This window comes from Chiloscyllium plagiosum, unplaced genomic scaffold (assembly GCF_037043375.1).
Source record: "Chiloscyllium plagiosum isolate Xiang-an unplaced genomic scaffold, Cpla_swu_hap1 HiC_scaffold_1, whole genome shotgun sequence".
Taxonomy (NCBI): Eukaryota; Metazoa; Chordata; class Chondrichthyes; order Orectolobiformes; family Hemiscylliidae; genus Chiloscyllium; species Chiloscyllium plagiosum.
Genome location: NW_028270139.1, coordinates 22,087,746 through 22,115,041, shown reverse-complemented (window position 1 = coordinate 22,115,041; position 27,296 = coordinate 22,087,746). Strand labels below are relative to the sequence as shown.

The window sequence follows — 27,296 nt, the reverse complement described above, 5'->3', positions numbered from 1 at the left end:
TCCCTACCTTTTATCTTCTCCTGAACACTCTCTGCTCATTCCTGAAGAAGGGCCTGTGCCCGAAACGTCGAATCTCCTGTTCCCTGGATGCTGCCTGACCTGCTGTGCTGTTCCAGCAATAAAGTTTCAACTTTGATCTCCAGCATCTGCAGACCTCACTTTCTCCACCATAATACAACAAGCTTCAATCTGTAATTTGAGAGGGAGAGGGTACAGTCGGAAGTGACAATATTTCTGTTGAATAAAGGGAACTATGGAGCTATGAGGGAGGAGCTGGCCAAAGTTCAATGGTGCAATACCTTAGCAGGGATGACCGTGGAGGAACAATGGCGGATATTTCTGTGTATAATGCAGAAGTTGCAGGATCAGTTCATTCCTAAAAGGAAGAAAGATCCCAGGAAGAGGCATGGGCAGCCGTGGCTGACGAGGGAAGTAAAGAAACATATAAAGTTAAAAGAGAAAAAGTATAACATAGCAAAGATAAGTGGGAAAACTGAGGACCTGAAGCTTTTAAAGAGCAACAGAGGATTACTAAGAAGGAAATACACAGAGGAAAAATGAGGTACGAAGGTAAACTGGCCAAGAATATTAAGGAGGATAGTAAAAGCTTTTTTAGGTATGTGCAAGGCAAAAAAATGGTTAGGACAAAAATTGGGCCCTTGAAGACAGAAACGGGGAATATATTACTAGAAACAAAGAAATGGCAGAGGAATTAAATGGGTACTTCAGATCTGTGTTCACTTGGGAAGACACAAGCAATCTCCCTGAGGTAACAGTGGCTGAAGGACCTGAACTTAAGGGAATTTATATTTGCCAGGATTTGGTGTTGGAGAGACTGTTAGGTCTGAAGGTTGATAAGTCTCTGGGGCCTGATGGTCTGCATCCCAGGGTACTGAAGGAGGTGGCTCGGGAAATCGTGGATGCATTGGTGATTATTTTCCAGAGTTCAATAGATTCGGGGTCGGTTCCTGAGGATTGGAGGGTGGCTAATGTTATACCACTTTTTAAGAAAGGTGGGCGAGAGAAAGCAGTAAATTATAGACCAGTTAGTCTGACCTCAGTGTTGGGAAAGATGCAGGAGTCTATTATAAAGGATGAAATTACTGCACATCTGGATAGTAGTAACAGGATAGGACAGAGTCAGCATGGATTTATGAAGGGGAAATCATGCTTGACTAATCTTGAATTTTTTGAGGATGTAACTATGAAGTTGGATGAGGGAAATCCAGTAGATGTAGTGTACCTGGACTTTCAGAAAGCTTTTGATAAAGTCCCACACAGGTTAGTGAGTAAAATTAGGGTGCATGGTATTGGGGGCAAAGTACTAGATTGGATTGAAAATTTGTTGGCTAATAGGAAACAAAGGGTAGTGATAAACGGCTCCATTTCGGAAGGGCAGGCAGTGACCAGTGGGGTAACCGCAGGGATCCGTGCTGGGACCACAGCTTTTTACAATATATGTTAATGATATAGAAGATGGTATCAGCAATAACATTAGCAAATTTGCTGGGTGGCAGGGTGAAAAGTGATGAGGATGTTAGGAGATTACAAGGTGACCTGGACAAGTTAGGTGAGTGGGCAGATGCATGGCAGATGCAGTTTAATGTGGAGAAATGTATGGTTATCCACTTTGGTAGCAAGAACAGGAAGGCAGACTACTACCTCAATGGAATCAATTTATGTAAAGGGACAGTACAGAGAGATCTAGGTGTTCTTGTACACCAGTCAATGAAGGCAAGCATGCAGGTACAGCAGGTAGTGAAGAAGGCTAATAGCATGCTGGCCTTCATAACAAGAGGAATTGAGTATAGAAGCAAAGAGGTGCTGCTGCAGCTGTACAGGGCCCTGGTGAGACCACACCTGGAGTACTGTGTGCAGTTCTGGTCTCCAAATTTGAGAAAAGACATTCTGGCTATTGAGGGAGTGCAGCATAAGTTCACGAGGTCAATTCCTGGAATGGCAGGATTACCTTACACTGAAAGACTGAAGCGACTGGGCTTGAGTTTCGAAGATTGAGAGGGGATCTGATTGAGACGTATAAGATTATGAAAGGATTGGAACTCTGGCAGTAGGAAACATATTTCCACTGATGGGTGAGTGCCGAACCAGAGGACACAGCTTAAAAATACGGGGTAGACCATTTAGGACAGAGCTCAGGAGAAACTTCTTCACCCAGAGAATGGTGGCTGTGTGGAATGCTCTGCCCCAGACGGCAGTGGAGGCCCACTCTCTGGATTCATTTAAGAAGGAGTTGGATAGAGCTCTCAAAGATAGTGGAATCAAGGGTTATGGAGATAAGGCAGGAACAGGATACTGATTAGGAATGATCAGCCATGATTATATTGAATGGCGGTGCAGGCTCGAAGGGCTGAATGGCCTACTCCTGCACCTATTGTCTATTGACATTGGAGAAACATTGCCGGCAATGCTACACCAACAGCTTTAACAAGTGTTAAGTCAAGAGTAGTAAAAATATCATTTAAATTCATGCAAATAAACAAATGTACTCAAGAACCTTAATCAAGTAGTGCAAGCCCACTGCGGAAAGTAGTGAAATGTTATGCTAAACATAACTAGGAATAAAAAACATGGGATGGAAAGGAAATAATACCTTCTGTCTTAAAATAGCTTTGTAAAGCAATATGCAGGATGTATTATAAATATATTAGTGGTAACAATACATTCCAATAAGTTGTGGAATTGTTTTTGTGGAAATTTACCATAATACAGTCATAGAAAAAGACTGCAATCATATTTAGGTTGGATGGGACCCTGGTAAGTATTAGAAATTGCTTCTAAGTCCTGGACCACCATCCAGGTTTCCTCCTATCCATTTAACAGTTGCTCCCTCTCCATCTTCACAGACACACTTACCTAGTTCTGGACTCTGCAGTCCTGGACACTGCTGCCATTGAAACTACAGTAGACATCCTGAGTGGAGATTGAAGTCTTGAGCAACGGTGCAGTTCTCAGAGTTAGATAACTGTAGAGCTAGTGTGATCAGTAGGGTTGCATTCCCCACTTGAGGTGCCGTGATGGAACATTTCTGAGGTTCCTAGCAAGGTAACTTGGTCAAAGGAATATTTTAGGCTGACCCTGGTCTTACATTTTAAGCCGTAGCTGTACACCGACACATTCAATTTATTGAATTCAAACTCCAGCATGTACCAAGGCATTTTATCTCAGATGCCCAGACCAATCGCTGGGTCTCTGGTTTACTCGCCCAGTGACGATATCATCATACCACTACCTCTCTATAAATGTCTGATGTTTGTCAGATGTAGTATTTCTGGTCTGAATGGCGTTTTTGGTTAAAAGTTGGCCTCTAATGAAAAGAGGATCGAAGACTTGAGATGGCTGTGACTTCAGGTTTTTGATTTTAGGTTGTGAAGGAAACACAAACCAGACAAAATAAAAAAGACTTACAATAATTTCTCTATTGGAGCTCATGGTTGACTTTAAGGAAAAGTCAATTGCGGCACTGTTCAGTTGATCAAGAAAAGCTAAATCCATGGAGATCATACTGTTGAAACCAGCTACAGTAAAGCTGTTGGATGCGATTTGGTGTCTCAACTCTTAAAATAAAGGAACTGGCAATTTACCTGAAGAAGAGATAGCTTTGATGGATGTTGTAGCTGAATACAATGTTTTTAGCATATAAGACATAAGTAAATCTATGAGAGCTGTCTTTCTTTCATTGGCAACATGAAGTGTGATTTATATTTTCTACTGAGTAGAATTTTCATGTTACTTCATGTTTACTTTGATTTAATTAACAAACTAACAGTTATAAAAAGTGCAATCCTGTCTTTTGTCAGAGTCTTTTGGCAAGTTCATTGCTTTTTGTTTATTGATCTCACCAGGATCACGAGTGTGTCAAAATTAAGTCTGCTGGGCATCTCAAAATGGTGGTCAATGCAATTCAGAGAGACACAAAGTCGACTCAGCTGATTCTAAAATGTCTTTTAAAGAATGCAGCTCTAGATAAATACCTAACAACAGCAAACCATTAAAATAACCAGCATCAGAATGTCACTCGAGAGGAACAAGCAAACACTAGCATCATATAAAAAGGTGGTAGTACAGGAACATATCCAATAGGATATAAAGAACACAGAAGTAATAAAAATTTCATCAATGTTCATAAACTTTATTTGTACCAAATACAAACGCTGGATTTTGTTTCCATTATCACTCTCAGGTCTCTATCTTGACTGTACTGGTGTATTTTGTCTCATTATGTTGCCGAATTCTGGACATCTGAAGCTCCATTAATGGACAACCAGCCAGCTCACTCAACACATTACTTCTAATAAAAAAAAACTGATTGAGAAGTTAAGCCTTTGAATTTACACCTCTTCTTGTCATTTTGTATTGTCAATTTACACGAAGATTCTCTCTATTCACGGACAGACTAAGTTTGACCACCAGAATTTAGGGTTCAAGTTCATCACAAATCCATTTCATTTTAGACTTACAGTACCTACTTGTTATGAACAGTTTAGCTCATAGAAGTGAAACAGCTGGAAGATCGTGCACTTTGCTAGCTTTTCTAAAATAGTTATAAACATTACATATGGGATAGGTGCTGGGCTTGATATTTTGAATATTTTAGGTAGCAGGAAACACCAGAAGTTAAAGTTTGCAGAGGTTCAGGAATTTATTTATTACTAAAGCTGTGTTGTAAGCCCGCTCCTCTTACACCTGGATATCCTGAACATTTAGTCGGTTAAAGAGCTTTTGTTTTTTCTAGATTTTAACCAGGCACAGTAAAGAGGTTTTGAAGCCATGCAATTAAAATGGCCTATTCATTACGTGAGCCCTAGTCAGACAAGTTTTGTTTGAAAGATAAACAAGTATACACAGACGCACCACCAAGAAAACAAAATTAAAAATCCGGCAGAGCTCTTTTAATCAATAGCTGGTCAGAAATTAATTGCATGAAAATATGCAAAACAGAATTAATATGAGATATAATGAGTGTTTTTTTTAAACAATTATAGTCTTTGCCAGTTAAACTGGAAGATGGCACAGAATACCTGCATTTAAATCCTTGCTAGCCTCAAGTGGCCTGAGTGAGGCAGGAGGAATTTGATCGCAAAAACATTCAACGCTGTTGCATACAGTTTATTCTTTCATTTTTAATAGAACCTAAAGTTAGAATGATACTTTATTTGTACATTACTTACAAAGTTTGTTAAACTTTCTATGTACACACTGAATTTTATAATGTGCATCTCTAAACTACATTCAACAGCCCTGCAATGACCTTTGCTTTTACTTTAATACAGACTGTATTTGCTAACAATTCAATACAAATTCCTACCTGCATAAGCGTGTACAGTCATCACCTCTACCCAATACCAGTGAAAAATCAACATGTACACTGATACATGACACACAGGAAAATTAATTAGATCAAAAAGTTTTAACAAAATAGTGAATAACCCGGGCTTATACATGGTAATAAATAAATCCATTCTATTTGTATTCAGTAACAAGGCCTCTAAGCTCCTGCTCTACCTAGAATAAAACAATCAGACCCATTCTTTTATGCCATTATTAGCATTCTATCAGTACACTGGCATTTTTATTTCACTGTATTTTAGAGCAGAAAATATACATTACAGCATAGTAACTTCAGGAATTTATTCTGCAGGGTTGCAAATTTTTCTAACCAGCTTTTCATATTCCTACCAGTGTAAAACAGTTGTTAGGACTGAAACATTGTTGATGATATCCATATTGTACCTCAACAGAAATCCATCCTCCAAGATAAATGCACATTTGTTTCTGACGACCGTGCTGCCTCAACTCTCCCTTCTAACCGATCAAGTCCAACGCACAAACTATAATCGCTGTTACTTGGAGATCTGCTGCTGAATGTGGAGAAGGAATTCATAATATGACAACGCAGATTCGGTTCTGTCCTCCACTAACTTCTGGTAAAAGTTCACTTTCATTGGGCCATCATCACTGTTGAGATTGAAAAAAACACCATGAGACAAACGGATGATAAAATTATCACAACTTGTTTAGCAACTGAAAACAAAGTTCATATTTTCACACTTTTATAATGGTGCTGCAGTTGAAATTTTCTAAGAAATGTTTTATCATCTGAAAGAATTACAGGCAATGTTGTAAGTTACATGAAACATTACTTTAGTCCTGAAACCTGTAACATGAGCTGGAATTACAGCTTCAGTGCAACTTAAATCAAATTCATAAACTACATTAAGTAAGACTTATTGCAGCTTATGATAAGGTAAGTCAAGACCTCACAAAGAGATCGTAATGGAGCTGACCAACGGCAAACAATTTTCTAAATCGTACATTTCATGGCTCGAACAAACTTTGCTAAGCAGGAAAATGAAAAAATATCTATGAGTATTAACTGCTCTGAAGTATGGATAAATGTAGGACACCAGATTAATTTCAGAGACAGCCAGATGCTGTAATACAGAAATAACAATCATGTCATTTTGGAAGGAAGAATTTGCATATGGAGTTTCTCAATCTGATCTAATCCTATGAAGCATGTGAACTTGTTTTGGACAGTTACAAAGGAAGGCCTTTAAATGAAAATAATAGCAAGTACTTACTTCACAACGTAAATAATCGATAAGAATGGTCTGTTGTCTCGAAGCCAAGAAATAAAATTATTTGTTCTTTGAGATAAAGTTGTATTTAATTCGGGTAGGTGAGTCTTTTTTCCACCAAATTAAGGAAGAGTGTTATGGTTATGAAAGAAAGAAAACAAGAAAAAGAAAGTTAATCCATAGAAATTTCATATACAATGAATCACTTTTGAGGCATAGGTAATATTGTAATACGTATAGGAAATACTGCAGTCAATCCAAAAAGTCAGCAAGGCCCCAATAGCAATAAGTGAACACAACAACTGTTTTGTGTGTCTATTGAGGGATAAATATGAGCAAGGAGCCTGAAGAGAACTCTCTTGCTTTTCTTTAACATCCAGTTGAGAGACCAAATGGGGCTCTTGTTTAATCTCCCAAAAGATGGAATCTCCAACAGTGCAGTACTTCCTCAACACTGCAACAAAGTGCCAGCCTACACTTAACATTCAAGTCTCCGGTGCAGGATTAACTCTTTGACCTTCTGACTCAGAGTTACTACTGAATCACAACTGACACCAAGTATATAATGAGAATGGTTCTAGTTTTGAATTTGAGAGTGAGGAAACCAGAAATTCCAGTTCTATGTGTGGGTGGGATGCTCTTCAGAGGGTCAGTGTGGACTCAGCAGGTTGAATGGCCTGCTTCCTGAACTGTAGGGATTCTATGATTACTTTTTGAAGTCTCTCAACTTTGTTGTGGTTCTGTTCGCCGAGCTGGGAATTTGTGTTGCAGACATTTCGTCCCCTGTCTAGGTGACATCCTCAGTGCTTGGGAGCCTCCTGTGAAGTACTTCTGTGATGTTTCCTCCGGCATTTATAGTGGTTTGTACCTGCCGCTTCCGGTTGTCAGTTTCAGCTGTGACTGTGACTGTGACTGAGGAAACATCACAGAAGCGTTTCACAGGAGGCTCCCAAGCACTGAGGATGCCACCTAGACAGGGGACGAAACGTCTGCAACACAAATTCCCAGCTCGGCGAACAGAACCACAACAACGAGCACCCGAGCTACAAATCTTCTCTCAAACTCTCTCAGCTTTGTCACATTGATAAGCTATGAGAGATATATTCAACATTATATTTAAACTTCCAAAAAGATTTTGTTAAAGCATGTGATGACATTTTTGTCATTAAGATTACAATCTTAGGTGCATCATTGAGAGCAGATGAACAGCAGAGGGCCAAGTGCTTTCTTTCTGAAGATGATGCTGAAACCACACAGTCACACCACCTTGTGGTCAGCTTAGTAATTTCATTTTCTTCTGTGCAACAGAAGAAAATGAAACCACTAGAAGATGAAAACTAAAAAAATCATAAAATTAAACTTTCAGTAAATGTAATACAAGTGAGAGCTGTATTGACACCATTGATTGTTGCATTTTAAAACACTTCATGAATATAGCAGCTAACTTTCACCATTCGAAGGTAAGAGATATATATAATTTAAAGCAATGAGAAGGTGGCATGGTGGCTCAGTGGTTAGCACTGCTGCCTCGCAGCGCCAGGGACTTGGCTTCGAATCCAGCCTCAGGTGACTGCCTGCATGGAGTTTGCACATTCTCGCTGTGTTTGTGTGGGTTTCCTCCAGGTGCTCCGGTTTCCTCCCACAGTCACAAAGATGTGCAGGTTAGGTGAATTGGCCATGCTAAATTGTCCATAGTGATAGGTGCATTAGTAGCGAGTAGGGGAATGGGTGGGTAGATTACTCTTCGGAGGTCGGTGTGGACTTGTTGGGCGAAGGGCCTGTTTCCACACTGTAGGGAATCTAATCTAATCTAAACAATTAGAGTAATGGATTAACTTTATTGTCTAGAATTGAACTTACCATATTTTGTGGTATAGAAGCATAGTTAGGGAATCCAAGCACTTCACTAATAAAATTGTTGCTGCAGCTTTTACCAACCCAGAGGTACATCACCTACAAACAAATTAACACCCATTCATTATTGCTACCTGCACACGACCTGTAAACCTAAATACAAACCAATGGAAAACATAAGTACCTGGAGCATAAAACATGATAAATAATTATTTGCTCCTGTTTTATATCACCTCTGAAGATCAATTTCACCTGCTGGTGGTTGAAAAGCATCTGTTAGCAGCAAAACCCAAGACTTAACCTGAAGTAAGTTTGTGACGTTAACGTTTATTCAAAGATTATGGAAAATTGTATAAGTAAAACTAGGGTTATTTCTTATTTATTCAACTTCAAATTTCTGTACCGTTTAAAACTTCTCGAAGGCTCAAATTACATGGATTCCTATTTCCTGAGGTGAAATTTTAACGCTGCTAATGGCATCGATGACTCAGTGACCTCCCCAGCTGATACCCTATCTCATACTACATCCTAGTCGACGTTTCGGGCAAAAACCCTTTCCTGATGAAGGGCTATTGTCTGAAACATCAATTCCCCTGCTCCTCAGATGCTGCCTGACCTGCTGTGCTTTTCCAGCACCACGCTCTCGACTCTAATCTCTCGCATCTGCAGTCCCCACTTTCACCTAGATTGGAAATAAGACTCCATATTTTTGATTGGAACCTCCTCTCAGAATTGTGAAATCCCCTCTTTTGTGAAAAGGCCGAGAGGGCAGATTGCCATTCCTCAGAAAATCCAACCTCCATACCTGGATGTTAAATTTTGAATAAGATTGCTATTTAGTATTACACAGCAATACGTTAACTGCACTAGATCGAATATATAGACTGAATAAAGAACCCACAAGCAACATATCAGTTCAAAGCTCGCCAGCATCTCCTCATCCAGTTGTGAATGGTGGTACAAAATCAAACACAGACTCCACAAATGATCCTCAATGGGGGTATACGAGAACTAATGTACAAAATACAAGGTTGAAACATTTGAAGTGATATTTAGCCAGAGGTATTGAATGGATAATCCACTTGGGCCTCCTCCTGAGGTTCTCAATGTATTTCTAGCCTTCAGTCAATTTGATTCACCTTACATGATGAGAAGAAACTGCTGAGTGTACTGGATACAACAAAGGCTCTAGGGCTCGACAACAACCCAGCAGTAGCACTAAAGACTTGTGCTCCAGGAGTAGCTGCATTGCAATCCAATTTGCTTCAAATCTGCTACAACAATGTGGAAAATTGCCCATGAAGGTCTTGGTCATAAAAGAAAAACAGGATAATATCAATTATTCAAGGAAATGTACCTAATATTCATGATGGATAGTTACCCTTTACTGATTGATTAATTATCCATCGTGAAATAATAGGCTTTGAACACAGAGTTGGATATACATGCGACCAAAATCTACAAAGTGTTAGAAGACCAAAGAGAAACAAAATTCTTCTCACTCCATTATGCGAACGACAAACATCACAAAGTTTTCAGAAAATACACCCACTACACAAGAACCATACTCAGACTTAGAGCTTTCAAATGAAAAAGCTACTTACAGAACCACAGTCCATCAAGAAAGCACCCTCTTTTGACAGTTTCTCTATAGAAAGGTGCAGAATAGGAGGCTGAGGAATAGTTTTGTCACCGACAACGATGGAACCCTTCCAGAAACACAAAGTAATTTTAAAGAAAATTCATTATTCATCAGTAGAACCGAAGAAAATCGCTGTCCTAAAGTCAAATAAATCCCAGCCATCAACCTCTAACAGTATAATAATTGAGTCCATTTGCCAAAAGCACACATCATCTTTTAGGTTTACTGCAGAGTTTTCAAACAGACTATGGTGTCGATATATAAACTGAAGAAGCAATAAATGGGTCGTGTAAGTACATGGTCCACATGGAATCACAAAATGTTATATTTTCTAACAGCTGAATCCTGGACAAGTATAATTTCCCTTTTTAGGCCCTGATTAGCAATATCTAAATATTAAATTTCACAGTTAAATTTAAAACACTGCAACACCCTCACAACAAACCAAATTTCATGAATGCATGTCTTGATTAAATTTATTTTAATATTATAAAAGTATGAGGGGGTATGGAGAGAAATTTATAATGACATCCATAGATAAAACTGTACAAAACACAGACCTGGCAGAAATGACCAAGTTTTACAATAAAAGAAAGTTTGAGTTTGATTCATAACAGCATGTGACTCAAATCATATAAAATTTACATTAGGTTGAAAAAGAACAATTTATTTTTATACAAAGGAAGATTAAAGTGGGAGATATATATTAACAATAACCTGTATTGATATAATGACTATCATGGTAAAATATCCAGAAATGGTTTGTAGGTTTTAGTCAAACAGATTGACTAAAGAAACATAAAGGGATATTAGAAAAGATCATTCAAAGCTTGGTCAAAGAGATAGGTTTTGAGGAGCATCTTAAAAGAGGAAAGGCTTGGGGAGGGTAGACCAGAACTGGGAAAGCTGGAATCAAGGCCATTAATGGAATAGCAATTGTGAATTGGAGCAGTGTGGCCGTCTCAGAGTCGTAGGAAAGAATAGTACTGCAAAGATAGAGAATGTGCAGGTCACAACGATATTGAAAAAGAACAATAAGGCCTAAAATAAACATTTTGTTTCACTGGGTGCTGGTATAGGTCAGCGAACAGAGATCTGACGGGTGAACAGGATTTACTGTAAGTTAGGACAAAGTCTGCAGAACTTTGACCGACCTTATGTTTACAGAGGGGATAATATTGGAGGTTGGTCGCCGTTGTGTTTCATTTGGCAAGTCGAACAAAGAAGTAATGTGAGGGTTTTCGCAGATGAACTGATGCAGGGTTCGGCTGGCATGATGGTTGGAAGGTGGAAAGGATTTAGTGATGGTGAAGATCATATATGATACCAAGGTTGCAAACAATCTGGTCAAGTTTCAGGCAGTTGCCAGGAAGAGGGAGGAAGTCAGTGATTAGGAATTAGGTTTTTGGCAGGGATTGAAGACCAATGGTGTAATCTTTCAAATATTTATGATTGGAGGGAACTTCTGCTGCTAAGTAATATCCCCTCCAGTGTCTCTACAAGTCAAGAGAGGTGGTGGAAGGGTAAAGCTGGATGTCACTGCTGGATATGTTGAAACTGACATGCTTTCAAATGAAGTCATCAAGGTGCTGTAATCAAATGGACAATGGGCAAGAAACAAGGATAGATCTTTAGGGAACATGAGGGATAACATTGCAGAAGTGAGCAGAGAAACTATTCCAAGAACAAAACCACAGTGAAGAGGAGCTAAAGAAGGATGGAGTGCTTAACTGTGTCAAAAGGCGGGTTGAGAAGGATGAGGAGGTAATGTTCACCTTTGCTACAGTCACAAAGAATTTCGTTTCTAAACTTTAATAACAGTTGGCTTGATTTTGGTCCTGTGACCATCTAATTGTGAAGCACATCCTCGACTCTGACTCCCTTAAGTAGGCACTCCATCAGGACAGACCTTCTCACAATGAGGCAGTCCCTCAGGACTGACTCTCTGAATACAAGGCACTACCTCAGACTGACACTCTGGCTATCGGCTACTGCCTTATGGTCAGAGTCTTAATACTGAGGCAGGGCCTTATTGTTAGAGGTTCAAAACTGATGGGACTTGGGGAAGATGAGCATCAGTTTGGAGAGAACAATTGTTAGACGTGTGATGGTCGTTTGCAAGAATGGCAGGTGGAGAGAGGAAGAGAAGTCACTGGTTGATTGTTAGGGGACGGGTAAACACAGCAAACATGAAGCACAGAACACCATTATCTGTGAAGCGATAGCAAGGAGGCCAGGAAGGGAAGGTGCGTGGTTAGCAGTTGAAAGGGATTAGTGTTCACTGAGCAGATGGTCTCAGAGAGAGCATGAGGGGAGATAGGACAGAAACTGGAGAAACTCTAATGTTCAGGATTTTATTTGGAGAGGGAGGTAGAGAATGAAGGTTAGAGGAATTATTGGCAAGTGGCAAGGGGCAGGAAAGTGGTGATGAGGTGACTGCAGTTTTAGTGACAAAGAAATCCATAGGTTCATTGCTGTTGTTGGAGGTAATGTTGGAAGTTAGGGAAGTGGAGTTTAACAATACTGTGTGCAGATGAGAAAAGAAGCCGGGCATTATTGTTGCATTTCAGTGTGGTCCCTGGAATAGTGAGCAGATTTAGGAAATGATGGCAGGGCCTGATACTGCATTAGGAGGTACAAATAATTCTGGTAGTGGTTTGCATCTACTACACTTCAAGAAACTGAGATGAGGATCTTACTGGGGAATGGCTAAGGTGGGAGTGAGTAATGGTTTCAATAGACAGTATGGAATCAGAGGTGAAATTGAGGGTATGGTTAAGCAGATTAGCAGCTGTAGAAATAAGCAAGGGAAGACAGCAAGAATTTGAAGTGCAGTTGTAAGCGAACTGGGAGCTTTTTTTGTTAAAACATCTCGGGGTGTCATTGAAGGAAGTAGGTGTGGGAGGACAACAAAGTAAATTTAGCGGACAGCAATGAACTGTATTGTAAGTATCGAAAGCAAATGATCACAGCTAGCCTAAGCTGTGATTTACACAAGGGAATTGTGAGGCCACATGAGATAGTCAGGTCAAGGGGGTAAGCATGACTACGACAGGGGAAATATATTCGAGCGGAAACAGGGCAGTGAACTGAGACAACAGCGGGAGAGAGAAAGAGAAAATGATGAGTTGAGATAATGGTTTAAATCACAGAGGATGAGAAGTCTCTCAATAAAGAGAATCAGAGAGAAAAGCAGTGAAGATATCCAAGCGAGAAATTCTTTAATGGTACTTGGGTGGGCAACAGACAGTGAGGTTTTAAATGAGAGATTAGATAGGCGAACAAGGCAAGATCTTCAACGGAGGAGGAAATACTAAAGGAATATGGTAACAGACCAAAGTGAGCCTTGGTGATAAGCAGTCACACCACTATGATGGATAAGCCAGAATAAGTGGTGAAACATTTCATTAGGGGGAGAAGGTGTCATCATCCCTCAGCCAGATTTATTATAAAACCATAATATTGTTCCAAACACCTTCAACGAGCACAAGAATGGCAAAGGCCTTGCTCACAAGTGAGCGAAAAGTCTGGAGGGCGAAGCAAAGAGGAAGTGCCAGATGATAGCCAAAGGATCAGGACTTGGAGGAATCAGGTAAACAATGAAGCAATTGATGAGATTAGTCTCTCGCAGGCACGTGGGTGGGAAGGTAAACAAAATTAGTTCATAAAGTAGCTTGTAAGGTGACAACAATTGGCGACTTAATCAGCCCTTTGGTAGATGCCAAGACTCATCAATTTAGTAGCTCCTTACTTACTTTAATAGCTCCTTACTTACCCAGGATATTCAAGTAAAATGCTTCTTTAAATGGTTGCCATTAAGTAGATCAGATAGCTATATCCATTTAAAAATATTTTGAAATTATTAAATTCACCAATATTAAATTTTATCAGCACATATTAGAAATTAATGTGCTAAAAAAAAAATCAGTTTTCATTTATTTGGCAGAGAAAATTTATGTAGATAGAGAGCCCAATAATAGAAATTGCCGACAATATTGAAGAGTTATAGTTCCTAGTCAGTCTTCCACATAGTCATAAGAATATGTGTCACTTACATAAGCTCTCCACATTAATGGGAGGTATTCCAAACACAGAAGGGACACAAACGAAATCTGGACGCTTGGCATCCTATCTTTCTAATACTTTTAAAAGCAAGTGTAATCATTCCTCCTCAGTCACAGCATGCTAACAATCTGTAGCATCTCATTAAGGAAGAATAATAAAATTTGTTCTTTCTTGGAACTAGCCTGCATCCAAATGCTCTTTTGTCCTTTGTTTGAGACTTATTTCCTGTTTGAGTGCAGAACATTACTTCATCAGCCTAATTTTTTACATGAGTATATGTTCATGAAAGATATCCGGTTAATTACGGTCAAATTATATTTGTGCCTCACGACCATTTTCTTTGCCCATGACTGGAATGTTCAGTGAAGAAATTCAATGACTAACTCAGTATTCAGGCAAAAGGATAATTGAATAGATATTTTCCTCTTCTCAAATGAACCAGCACCTGTCATCAATGCAAGTGGCTGAATTTTATGCAGGACGCTGAAGACCCACCTCCAAAGCCACAAGGAGGAGGAATGACTGCATCTGCCAGTGGTGGAACCCAGAGAGGTGTACTGCTGCTGCCAGCCAAACAAGTGGCCGCTGCAGGGACTGCCATCAAATTAAGGTCCAATCAGATGGCAGGCAGAGAAAAAGCATCACCACTACCAGTGGCCATAGCTAAGGTGGGAGAAGGTGGGAGAAAGTGAGAACAAGCAAGAGTGAGCGAGAGAGAAAAAGAAACAGTGGAAAAAGGTACCAGCCTTCCTATCTCCCAGCTCACTAGCAAAGGACTGGCAAAATTCCAGTCAAGGTACCCAAGAATACGATAAAATTTATAATATATAATAAGGAGAGAAAATTCTGGAATTACTCAGCAGGTCTGGTATCAACTGTGGGAAATGAAAGGGTTACGTTTTCGGGGTCTGTGGTTTACATTTTGCGTTTGTAATCAAAAAATCTTAACTTTCTTAAAACAACAATTAATTTGAATATGAATATATTTAGTAATGCTATGATCGCTAACCTCATCAGATAGATTGTCTATTCTGTACAAGCTGGGATGAATTGTAAGCATCAGATGAACTAACGGCTGTGTCTTCATCTCACACATGGCAAAGATCCTTTCATCCAATCGAGTGCTGGTGCCTGTTCTGAATGCTTGCTGTAAAGCAAGGGTTCAATAAGATATTAATTGTGCTGTACAGCACATTCAAACTCAAAAAATTCATAAACTTTGTAACGTACAAATGTACAAACAGTTTACAGCATCCTGATAACCAGTACTCAGGTCAATGGTATATTGAACCTAGAACACTACAAGAAGCTTGGAGTCTAGAGCTGTGCTCTTTATGTCCTAAAACTGGGTAATAGCACCACAGGGTAGATCTTCAACATATCACACTATCTCCTGAAGAGAATGCTGGGGTCATGATATAACAGTCACCTAAAGGAACAGTTTGAGCAACCAGCAATGATAAATTTTCCAGAGCAGTTCATATAATATTTAAAATCATTGCTGGTGGTATGAAGTGTGGCAACTGTTCTGAACATGCATTGTTAAACTTAATATTGTTAATAAAAACAGTATGTATTATAATGACCTTTTTGAAAAATTCAACGAGGGCGGTACGGTGGCTCATTGGTTAGCACTGCTGCCTCAGAGCGCCAGGGACCCAGATTCGATTCTAGCCTCGGGCAACTTTCTGTGTGGAGTTTGCATATACTCCCCTTGCCTGCATGGGTTTCCTCCGGGTGCTCCGCTTTCCTCCCACAGTCCAAAGATGTGTAGGTTAGGCTGTGCTAAATTACCCATAGTGTTCATGTGTAAGTTAGATGCATTTGTTAGGGGAAATGTAAAGTAATAGGACAGGGGAATGGGTCTGGGTTACTCTTTGAAGGGTTGGTATGGACTTGTTGAGCCGAAGGGCCTGCTTCCACACTGTAGGGATTCTACGAATCATGGGTTGCAGGCATTTCTGGCTAGGCCAGCTTTTATTGCTCATCTCTAATTGCTCACAGGGTGGTTAAGAGTCACATGTAGGTCAGACCATATAAGGAGGGCAGAATTCCTTTCCTAAGACATTAGTGAACCAGAGAATTTTCCTGGCAATTGACAACAGTTTCATGGTCATTACTAGCCTCTTAAATCCAGATTTTTAAAAGTTCAATTCAAATTCCATCATTGGGTATTGCAGGGTTTGAACTTAGGTCTCCAGAACATTCCTTGGGCCTCTGGCTTAACAGTCTAGTCCATTGCCTCCCCCAAAAGCCTCTGCTTGGATGGAAAAATTGTATGGTCCATCCAGACGCATTCGGAGTATATCTCCGCTTTATAAATACATCAGTCATTGAAAATATTTTAGTCATTTTTTTTATTTAAAAAAAGTACCTGCTTCAGAAGAGCCAGAATATAAAGAGCAAACAGCCTGAGGGAGTTGGGAGCGACTAACACGGATCGCTGGAGGTTAGAAACTGTGGAACGATACGCAGATAAGGAATCCACTACAGCATTTACCAAGGCATCTCTGGCATCAGATAAACTTGAGGAAACTGATCGATCAACCGCTGAGGAAAAAAAAAACAGGCGACAGATTAAGACCCAAAAGATTACTTACACAATATAGCTTCAAAAGGCACCTAATACCTTCAAAGGTTAAAGGTGAATGAAATCAATGATGCGACAGTAAGAAGATGATGAGGAAAAAAATCTCGGCACTGTCAATCTTACGCATCTTACATATTAGCAAGGACTTTTTTTTAATAACTCAATTTTTCAAAAAAAGTGGGAATACTAGATTTTGAAAGAAGAAAAATTTACACTATTTTTAAGGTAAAAATCTACACATTTAGCAGATTATTTCTTGCTGACAACCTAATCCATATCTTTGGTAATTCAATCCTTAACTATCCCAAATCTCTCCTGAACAACATCCTTAAATTTGAATTCATACAAAACTCTGACATCCAATACCCTAATGCATACCAAGTCCTGTTTACCAAATGCCCAAGTGCTTACTGGTCTGCAGTGATTTCTAGGTGTGATTTTAAAATTCTCATCCTTGTTTTCAAATCCCTCTACAGCATCAATCTAACGTACCTCTAATATTTTCCAGCACCATCACCCTCCTAGATGTCTACATTCCTTTAATTCTAACCTTTTAAGTGTCCTTGATTTTCTTCACTTTTCCATGCCTCAGAAAGCCAAGGACTCAGCCTTGAACTATCCTTGCTCAAACTCTCTGCTTCTCTATGCCTTCAAAATGTACTTAAAACCTACTTTTTTTTTCGGTCACCGGTCCTAATGTGGCTTAGTGTCAAATTGTGCTGTTGATTTATCGACATAACCCCATGCTACATTGGACATACAGGCTTTCCACAGGATACACTCAGGTTCAAAATCAACTTTAAGCCCTCACTATCAAGGTAAAATACAATCACACTGAATTCAGCACTCTGCATTGTTATGAAGTCTTAATCGCTGGTAGCAACTTCCTATGGACTCAAACTTGTTTCCATAAACCAAGAGTCAAAAGTGATTATTTATCAATTAACAGCATCAGGCAACTAGAATTCCAAACGAAACAGATAGTGAGGAACTTTAACATCAAAATGCTGTTTGACCAGATGTAGGCCAATCAGTATGGGGATGGAAGGGAAACTGGAGTTGGTTAGAGTTAAGATACAGGCAGCATAGTTTTGGATGAGCTCAAAGTTACAGACAATGGATTGTGGAAGATCAGCCTGGAATATGTTGAAATAGTCAAGCCCAGAGATAAATGAAGATGTTAGTACCAAATTAGCTGAGACAAGACAAAGTCAGGCTATATTATGTGTGTGGAAATAAGCAGAGTTTGTATTCCACCTTGAAGAAGCTCTAATCCAGTAAGGATGGGGAACCTCGTTCTGATGCTTGCTGCACCAACAGACTGGAGTTTGAAGCAGTATCACCAGCCCCATTGTAAAGGATAAGTACACAACACAGCTGTCAAAAATGAGCTAAGTCATCACCATGGTACATTAGAGGAACAAAATTGCTGGCACAGTCAACAGTGAAGATTATCTAAGATTATAAATTAAACATCATCTGCCACTCCTCAGCCCATTGTAGACTTGCCACTTACCCATAGTAGCTAAAAGACAAGTAATAGCCTGCACATCTGCTCCCGCATAAACATCAGCCACAGATTTCACAATAGGTAAACACAAAGTATGCACTCGAATCCGACGCTCGCCTACAAAAATAAACAAATATTAAAGTCACTTGTTTTGAACATTCTTTTCTCACAATTAAGTTTTTGAATACATATGCACTTATTTTGTAAGAAATGGAAGTCAGAAGCCTTATGTGTATCCACTTACCTTGGATGAAATAGCAAAGGTAAAAGGAGTACCTTACCACCTTGTGTCGAGTGGTGGAGGGCCTGAGAAAAGGGGCCATCTTATTTACTGGGTCTTTTTGAATAATCAAGCAAGCAGTAGCTTACTACTACTGATATTATAGAACACAGGTAAAATTTTCTACAATATTGTAGACTCCTGCAATACTGCTTTCCAAGCATGTTTTAGCAGATTTTGACACAATCCTTGTTGGCACTTTTTGGAAGTTATTTTGTAAATGCCGCTCTTCTAATTTCTGACAGGTTTGTGTTACGGAATGAAGATCACTTTGGCCTGTTGTCAATAATGGGCATAATAAGAAGCAATATAGATTCATCTGGTTACTGTATTAAAGTACTGTATTAAAGGTTTTTGAATATCAATATAGTCATATACTTGCACTACAAAAGATAGCATGGGGGAAAAAAAAAAGAGTCTCATTGTTTACACCAAATGAAAAAGGTGATCAGTGTCACTCTCTGAAAGGATGAAGCAACAATTCAAGAGGAAGTTTAGATTTGTTCAGCAAAGCCTCGGTCTGAGGGATATTCAGAGTGCATTGGAACACGTGTGAGCTACAGTTAACAATGGTTAAGTGTGGTCTGTCTCAACTTCAACATAATTGGAAACAGTGTTGTTGGCTCACCGTGTCTCAACTGATGAACATAACATACAGAACATTCAACCATAACTTAACTTACAGCATTCAAAAACTTCAAAATTGAACTTGCATGCTTGCAAAATTGCCCTGAATAGAAGTTCCTTCAAAGGTTAATAGTAACACCGTACATGAAACCACTTTTAAAGTAAATGATGCACTGCACCTTCAATAATCGTTTGTTCTCTAGACTTTCAGCGATTTTGTTAAAACCTGAATCTCAATATTTGAGAGTACTCATCTTTAAAATAACCTAGCTCAAACCCAGTACACTACTCACTTTTCAGCTTTACAAAAGCTACCATGGCATTTGGAAAACAATTTTCGTGTTTGCTGACAGTTTGCATTTTTTGCATCACTCAGGATTTACAAAACTTGAAAAGCACATTTACCTTTCTTGGAATAAATACTGTACAGCACCTGAGTCTCAATTAACAATTCTTCTCAACTGAGAAGATAAGATGAATTTTTAAACAAGCAAATACCTAAGAGGAGTTAGCATTTTAGTTCAGCATAACACACTTACCACCAGATTTTGTACATTTTATTAATAAAAATATTAATGAAATAGCTATATGTGGAAATACAGACTGTTTTCTTGAACTACATTAAGAAATGCGAAAACACATACATTGATGTGTTTTTAAAAAATAAGACATTCCCCTACCTTTACTTGAAGTGTAAAGTAAAGCAGCCTGAAAACATACAATGGACGTGTTGACCAGATTTTCGTCAATGGACATTTGTACAGTGAATCCTGAGTCAGGATTTATGTTAGCAAGGGACAACAGATCAGTGGAACGTACAAAGAAGTTTCCATGGAAAGTATGAATGGAAAGACCTGTAGATACAAATCATTACTATGTAGGCAATGTAATGCTTTCACTGATATTTAACATAAAACAAATAATTGCAATTATTTTTAAACTTTGATTTCTTTCAACTGAACAATCACAGAATTTGCTGACTGTGGGAACTTGTATTAATTATACAAGTATAGTACATCTACAAAGTACTGAAACATCTTAAGGTTGATTAGAGTATTAATTTTGTTTTAGTATGCTTAACTAAAACGTAGATAAAGAGATAAGTACAACTATTTGTGGGATGAATAATTACTTGAATATTGACTGACTTCCTGTTTTGCCCAGTAGACACTTACTTTTGAAAAACTGTTTAATGTCATATTTTTCACGTTTCTTGAACTCGTTAGATCAATATCCAGAGGGAAAGTGAAATTGTTGATACTAACAAGTGAAGAAAAAAATTCAGTTGCAAAGCATCTATTACATTACTTGGAAAAACCTTGAAGCACAGATACTTTAAAGGCAGTATTGCTGTGCAGAAAAGACCAATGGTCACTTTAACCCCCAAAAAATTCCCACAGGCAGCCACAAAATGAATGATCAGTGAACACACTTTTGGTGGTGTGGCTTGAAGGAGCAACATGGGCTTGAAGATTGGAAGAATTCCTGGAATTTGTAATATAACAAAATTTAACTTCTAAAGCCTACAAAAAGTATTAAGGCATGTGCAGAGTTCATTAAGTATTTTACCTGACTACTGACATTTCTAACAATGCAAAATATACTCACTACTATCTTATCAGCAATGCTCAAATGAGGCTTGAGCTGGCTACCTTCTGGCTCAGAACTGTACAGCTACAAACGAGCTAAGCTGAGATACAATACAAATAGTTAGGAATCTACATAGCTGGCAGAATTCATCTTCTATATTTCAGCCCAAAATGTAATCCAGTCATGTGAGAATAAATTCAGATTAACTGCCATTTTTGTCAATGCGCTCTCTGCTCTCGAAAGTGATTAAGAGACCTGAGAGGTTTGTATTCTTGTACCATCCCCACTTCCTCTGGCTCAGATTCTGTGGTGTAAAATTCCAAGCAGTGGAATGTGGTGAAACGGTTAAAAATTATGTCCCAATACATGTGTGAATCTAACCGGAATGGAGGTGTTGCTTAGTCCCGTGTGAATCTTATTACACACCTCCCCGTGTGAATCTTCTTATCTGTATGTAACCAGAATGGAATGTGTTTTTTAGCCTTGCTCTGCTGTTCACATGAATGTTTATATCTGGAAAAGAGTATATCAGCTGGAAAAGTCTCCAGTTCGGTGAGTCTGCTCCGGGGTTACGTTTAACCGCCGAGCGTGGGATGTTGGCAACTGCTCTACGAGAACTGACGGCTCCCAGTTCCGGTAACATGTAGAGTGAGTATAAGCCAGACCCGTTGTGGCGACGCTGCGGGGAATAAAATGCCCATATTCTAGCAGACTCGCCTCTTGGTCGTTTGTTCTGTGTCAGACTACTCTCCTACGAACCTGACCTTGAGAATTTTTTAAAACAGATTCTCATTTCCAGCTGGCAAACTTCTAGTGCACCCCTCATCCTACTGATTTCTGGTACCAAGAGGCCATATCAATTGGCAGCACTCTTAATTGTGTCAAAGCCACTCAAGAGGTTTGAGTTCAGGCATCTGGCGTGAGATTTCAGTTCAGCACTCAAAAAGTGCTGCACAGCCAAACACCACACTGTCTTTTGACTGAAATATTAACTGGAAGAGCCATTTATCCTCACACTTCCTTGTCTTGGTTCCTTTTTATAGATTTCCTCCATTTTCCAGATTGATCTTGGTTCTCTATTGAATTATGCACTGATTAGCTGGCTACAGAGTGATGTTGACTCACTCTACAGCATAGATTTAATCCCTGTACTTGATGTGCAGCTTGAGCGAGGCCCGCATTCTTTGCTCCACACTTGATTTGGAGTGGTGCCCCTCAAGCTACGTAATAAGTTGATCTTCTCTAATGCAAGACATGTCAATGGGTTTTTTATGGATTGTGGTTAATAATCATTAATATTTATTCTCTCAGACTAAATGGCAGCATTTTGAAGGTGAGTTTGTCCTGGCCAGTATCGGTTCCACAATCAACAATAACAGACATAGGTTATCTGTTTATTTTTGCACTGCTTCATTAAAAAAACTCATTGCATATGAATTAGTTTCAAAGTTTCTCAATCATAACTAATCTTCAAAAATACTTTGATTGTAAAGTACATTGGGACATTCTGTGATCATGGAAGGCATTACATAAATGCAAGCCTTTTATTTTTTGAAGTGCAAAGCAAAATATGCTCATGCAGCACTCTTTAATAAGTACATGCATGGTCCATAAAACTATCAAAGATCCATACGCAGGATGAAACATTACCTTTAGTACAACGTATCCTCATAACCGCCTCAAATCCAATTTTTCTAATGAGATACCGTTTGAAGTCTTTCTGAAACTTCTCTACCTGAGCAGGATTGTGAATGTGATGGAATGATGGATAATAGAAGACTGATCCAGCAGAGTATTTTGCCATACAAGCTGTGAAAACATCACATTTATCATAAAATAGATGTAAATTTTGCTAATAGTCACTTGTTGCAAAATGTGCAAAGTCTTTTGCAAAAACAGTCATTTGGTGAGAAATCAATTACTGTGAGTGTTCAGAAGCATTGGACATTAGTGTATGCATGTGACATCAACACAAATATTTTTGAAAGACATAAAATAACTAATTAATGAAACTCGTTAGAAATTAAGCCCTGCTTTTTTTTTAGTTGTCTAAACATTATTTTTTGCAATTCTTATTTTAGTTATATTTAATTATTTTGGTAGTCTTCATTATGTTTATTTTTACTCCATTTTTCTTCTATATTACTTCAAGGTAGTATTTGTTTTCTTTCCTTTACATTTTCTTGTGCCTTTATCTTTGCTCTTTTTAATTCAGGATTCTGTTTTGGACTTTTAAAATCTTTATTCTTTCCTGGGATGTGAACATTACTGACACTTGTTGTTCATGCCTAATTGTCTTTAAATTGAGTGACTTGCTAGGTAATTGTGGAAGGCAACTCAGAGTCAGCCACATTGATGAGAGTCTGGAGTCTCGTTTAGGTCAGACTGGGTAAAATGTTTAATTAATTTTCATAGAAAGACTTCAGTGAACCAGTCAGGGTCTTTCGACAATTGATGGCAGTTGCCATGGTCACTGTTGTTATTTTGTTTATTAATTTAACAATTAATTTATTAACTGTGTGCAAATTCTGTTCGCTGCCAGAGCATTAGCCTGAGATCACTGGATTACTAGTCCAATGACAGTACCACTACACTACTGTCTCCACATTATGAAGGATAGAGAGAGGATTTACCTTTTCAGCAAACAGTGATGTTTGTGCACCATTACATAAACATAAATGTTCTATGCATTAGCAGAGTTATTAAGTCAAAATAAAAAACATAATCCTTCCCATAAACCACAAAAGCATGAATCTTTTGAGGGCTGTTACTAGAAAAGAAAGCGATTTCTAAGATATTACACTTCCAAAGAGTAGAGCATTTTCTTACTGCATGCAAACCTACTATGAGTAGGCAAGCAAAAGTTGTAGAAAATGCTTAGGCTCCTCAAATCTAAAATCTTTTGCAACCAAATTCTTCAGCAATTTTCTATCACATTAAATTGATTTGCTTAGGTACAGTTTCTGAAACACAATGTACTTAAAGGCAAGGGCATAACAAATAGCGAGTTATCAGAAGAAAGAATAAATAAGATTTAGAACACAGAACATTACAGCACAGTACAGGTTCTTCAGCCCTCGATGTTGCGCTGACCTGTGAAAATAAGCTGATGCCCATCTAACCTACACCGTTCTATTATGATCCATATGTATGTCCTATGCCCATTTAAATGCCCTTAACGTCAGTGAGTCTAGAACCTGTTGCAGGCAGGCTGTTTCACGTCCCTACTACTCTCCAAGGCAAGAAACTACCCCTAATATCTGACCTAAATCTATCACCCCTCTATTTAAAGCTATGTCCCCTCGTGTTAGCCTTCACCATCCGAGATAAAAGGCTCTGACTGTCCACCCTATCCAGCCCTCTGATTATTTTATATGTCTTGATTAAGTCACCTCTCAACCTTCTTCTCTCCAACAAAAACAGCCTCAGTTCCCTCGGCCGTTCCTCGCAAGACCTTTCTTCTATACCAGGCAACACCCCAATAAGTCTCCTCTGAACCTTTTCCAAAGCTTCCACATCCTTCCCAGGACTGCACACAATAATCCAGGTGCGGCCTTACCAGTTTCTTGTACAGCTGAAGTATGACCATGTGGCTCTGAAACTCAATCCCCCTATAAATAGATGCCAACACACCATATGCCTTCTTAACAACCCTATCAACCTGAGTGGCAACTTTCAGGGATTTATGCATCAGGTCACAGATCTTTCTGTTCATCTACACTGCCAAGAATTTTACCATTAGCCCAGCACTCTGTATTCCTGTTTTTCTTCTGAAGTGAACTAACTCACACTTTCCGCATTAAACTCCATTTGCCACTTCTCAGCCCAGCTCTGCATCTTATCTAAGTCCCTCTGGAACCCACAACATCCTTCAGCATTATCCACAACTCTGCCTACCTTAGTGTCATCCGCAAATTTACTAACCCATCCTTCTATGCCCACATCCAGATCTTTTATAAAAATGTCAAACAGCAGTGGCCCCAAAACAGATCCTTGCGGCACACCACTGGTAACTGAGCTCCAGGATGAACATTTCCCATCAACCATCACCCTCTGCCTTCTTTCAGCTAGCCAATTTCTGATCCAAATAGTGACATCACCTTCAATTCTGGAACTCCATATTTTGGACAATAGCCCACTGTGTGGAGCCTTACTGAAGTCCATTTGCACCACATCAACCGCTTTACCTTCAACCACTTGTTATGTCACCCTCTCGAAGAACTCAATTAGGTTAGTTAGGGCACGGCCTACCCTTCACAAAACCATGTTGACTATCTCTCATCAAATTATTCCTTTCCAGATTATTATAAATCCTATCTCTCATAACTTTTTCCAACACCTTACCTATAACCGGAGTAAGGCTCATTGGCCTATAATTACCAGAGTTGTCCGTACTCCCCTTCTTAAACAAGAGAGCAACATTTGCTATCCTCCAGTCTTCTGGCACTACTCCTGTTGACAATGATGACATAAAGATCAAAGCCAAAGGCTCTGTGATCTCCTCCATGGCTTCCCAGAGAATCAGAGGATAAATCGCATCCGGCTCAGGGGTCTTATCTATTTTCAGACCTTCCAAGATTACTAAAACCTCCTCTTTGTCAAGCTCAATCCCATCTAATCTGGTAGCCTGCATCTTTGTATCCTCACTAACATTGCCTTATTCTAACGTCAATACTGATGGAAAGTATTCATTAAGTGAATATCCTCAGATTCCACACATAACTTTCCACTACTCTCTTTGATTGGTCCTAATCTTATCCTAGTCATTCTTTTATTCCTGATATGCCGACAGAAGGCCTTGATCCTATCTGCCAACAGCTTCTCATGTTCTGTCCTGGCTCATTCTTTAGATCTTTTCTGGCCAACTTATAACTCTCAAGCCCCCTAACTGAGCCTTCACGCCTCATCCTTACATAAGCCTTCTTCTTCCTCTTGACAAGAGCTTCAACTTCTTTAGTAAACCATGGCTCCCTCTCTTGACAACTACCTCCCTGCTTAACAGGTATATATTTATCAAGGACCTGTTCCTTGAAGATCCTCCACATTTCAAGTGTGTCCATCCCCTGCAGTTTACTTCCCCATCCTACGTATCCTAAATCTAGCCTAATCGCATCATAATTGCCTATTCCCCCAGTTAGACCCCTTTCCCTGCGGTATATACCTATCCCTGCCCTTTGCTGTTGTAAACATAACCAAACTGTGGTCACTATTGCCAAAATGCTCACCTATCTCCAAATCTAACATCTGGCCAGGTTCATGCCCCAGTACCAAATCCAATATGGCACCTCCCCTTGTAGGCCTGTCTACAGACTGTATCAGAAAACCTGCACACAATGAACAAAAACTGATCCATCTAAACTACTTGAACTATAGTATTCCCAGTCAATATTGGGGAAGTTAAAGTCTCCCATAACAACTTCCCTGTTACTCTGCTCCTATCAAGAATCATCTTTGCTATTCTTTCCTCCATATCCCTGGAACGATTCGGAGGCCTATACAAATCTCTCTACAAGATGACCTCTCATTTTGTTTCTTACCTCAGCCCCAACTATCTCAGTGGATAAGTCTTCAAACATTCTCTCAGCTGCTGTAATACTATCCTTGATTAAAAAGGTCACACCTCCCCTCCCCTTTTACCACCTTCTCTGTTCTTACTAAAACATCTAAATCCCAGAAACTGCAACAACCATTCTTGTTCATCCTCTAGCAATGTCTCTGAAATGGCTGCAACATTGAAATCCCAGGAACCAACCCATGCTGAAAGTTCACCGACCTTATTCCAGGTGCTTCTGGCATTGAAACACACACATTTCAAACTAACATCCTGACTGCCGGTGCCCTCTTGCGACCTTGCAAATCCATCCCTGACCTCACTACCCTCAACCTCCTGGACACTGGAATTAAAATTCAGATTCCCACCCCTCTGCAGCATTAGTTTAATAACACCTATCCCCGCCCCCCCCAACCAGAAGAACAATAGCAAATTTAGCCCCCAGGATATTGTTATATAGGAGATTTATACAAGAATAAATACAGAATATTGATTGTGCTTTAGATTAGATTAGATTAGATTACTTACAGTGTGGAAACAGGCCCTTCGGCCCAACAAGTCCACACCGACCCGCCGAAGCGCAACCCACCCATACCCCTACATTTACCCCTTATTACCTAACACTAAGGGCAATTTAGCATGGCCAATTCACCTAACCTGCACATCTTTGGACTGTGGGAGGAAACCGGAGCACCCGGAGGAAACCCACGCAGACACGGGGAGAACGTGCAAACTCCACACAGTCAGTCGCCTGAGTCGGGAACTGAACCCGGGTCTCTGGCGCTGTGAGGCAGCAGTGCTAACCACTGTGCCACCGTGCCGCCCACTAACTATAGTGGGCGGCAATAACTATAGAACTTTATTCTATAGTTATTTTGTGACTCAAATTTTAACTCAACTTGCTTCTGTATTTTTTCATACTTTTGTATATTAAGTTATACAATCAATTTATTTTTAAATTATAAAATTTATTATCATTTTTATTCAC

At 39.3% G+C, this 27,296-nt stretch overlaps 1 protein-coding gene across 5 annotated transcripts in view; it reads right to left on the bottom strand.

Moving 5' to 3' along the window:
• Positions 1 to 5,121: 5,121 nt before the first annotated feature.
• Positions 5,122 to 27,296, bottom strand: part of LOC122553760 (protein transport protein Sec24B-like) — a 131,644-nt gene continuing 109,469 nt past the window's right edge. For all 5 annotated transcript variants that reach the window (XM_043698060.2, XM_043698051.2, XM_087980220.1 and 2 more), the window contains 9 exons: positions 22,408 to 22,566; positions 19,848 to 20,021; positions 18,267 to 18,377; positions 16,535 to 16,710; positions 15,170 to 15,307; positions 10,058 to 10,162; positions 8,460 to 8,552; positions 6,603 to 6,706; positions 5,122 to 5,976 (listed from right to left, as the gene is read on the bottom strand). In XM_043698060.2, coding sequence (XP_043553995.1) covers positions 5,862 to 5,976; positions 6,603 to 6,706; positions 8,460 to 8,552; positions 10,058 to 10,162; positions 15,170 to 15,307; positions 16,535 to 16,710; positions 18,267 to 18,377; positions 19,848 to 20,021; positions 22,408 to 22,566 — 1,175 coding nt within the window. In that variant the 3' untranslated portion in view covers positions 5,122 to 5,861. The remainder of the gene's footprint in view (positions 5,977 to 6,602; positions 6,707 to 8,459; positions 8,553 to 10,057; positions 10,163 to 15,169; positions 15,308 to 16,534; positions 16,711 to 18,266; positions 18,378 to 19,847; positions 20,022 to 22,407; positions 22,567 to 27,296) is intronic.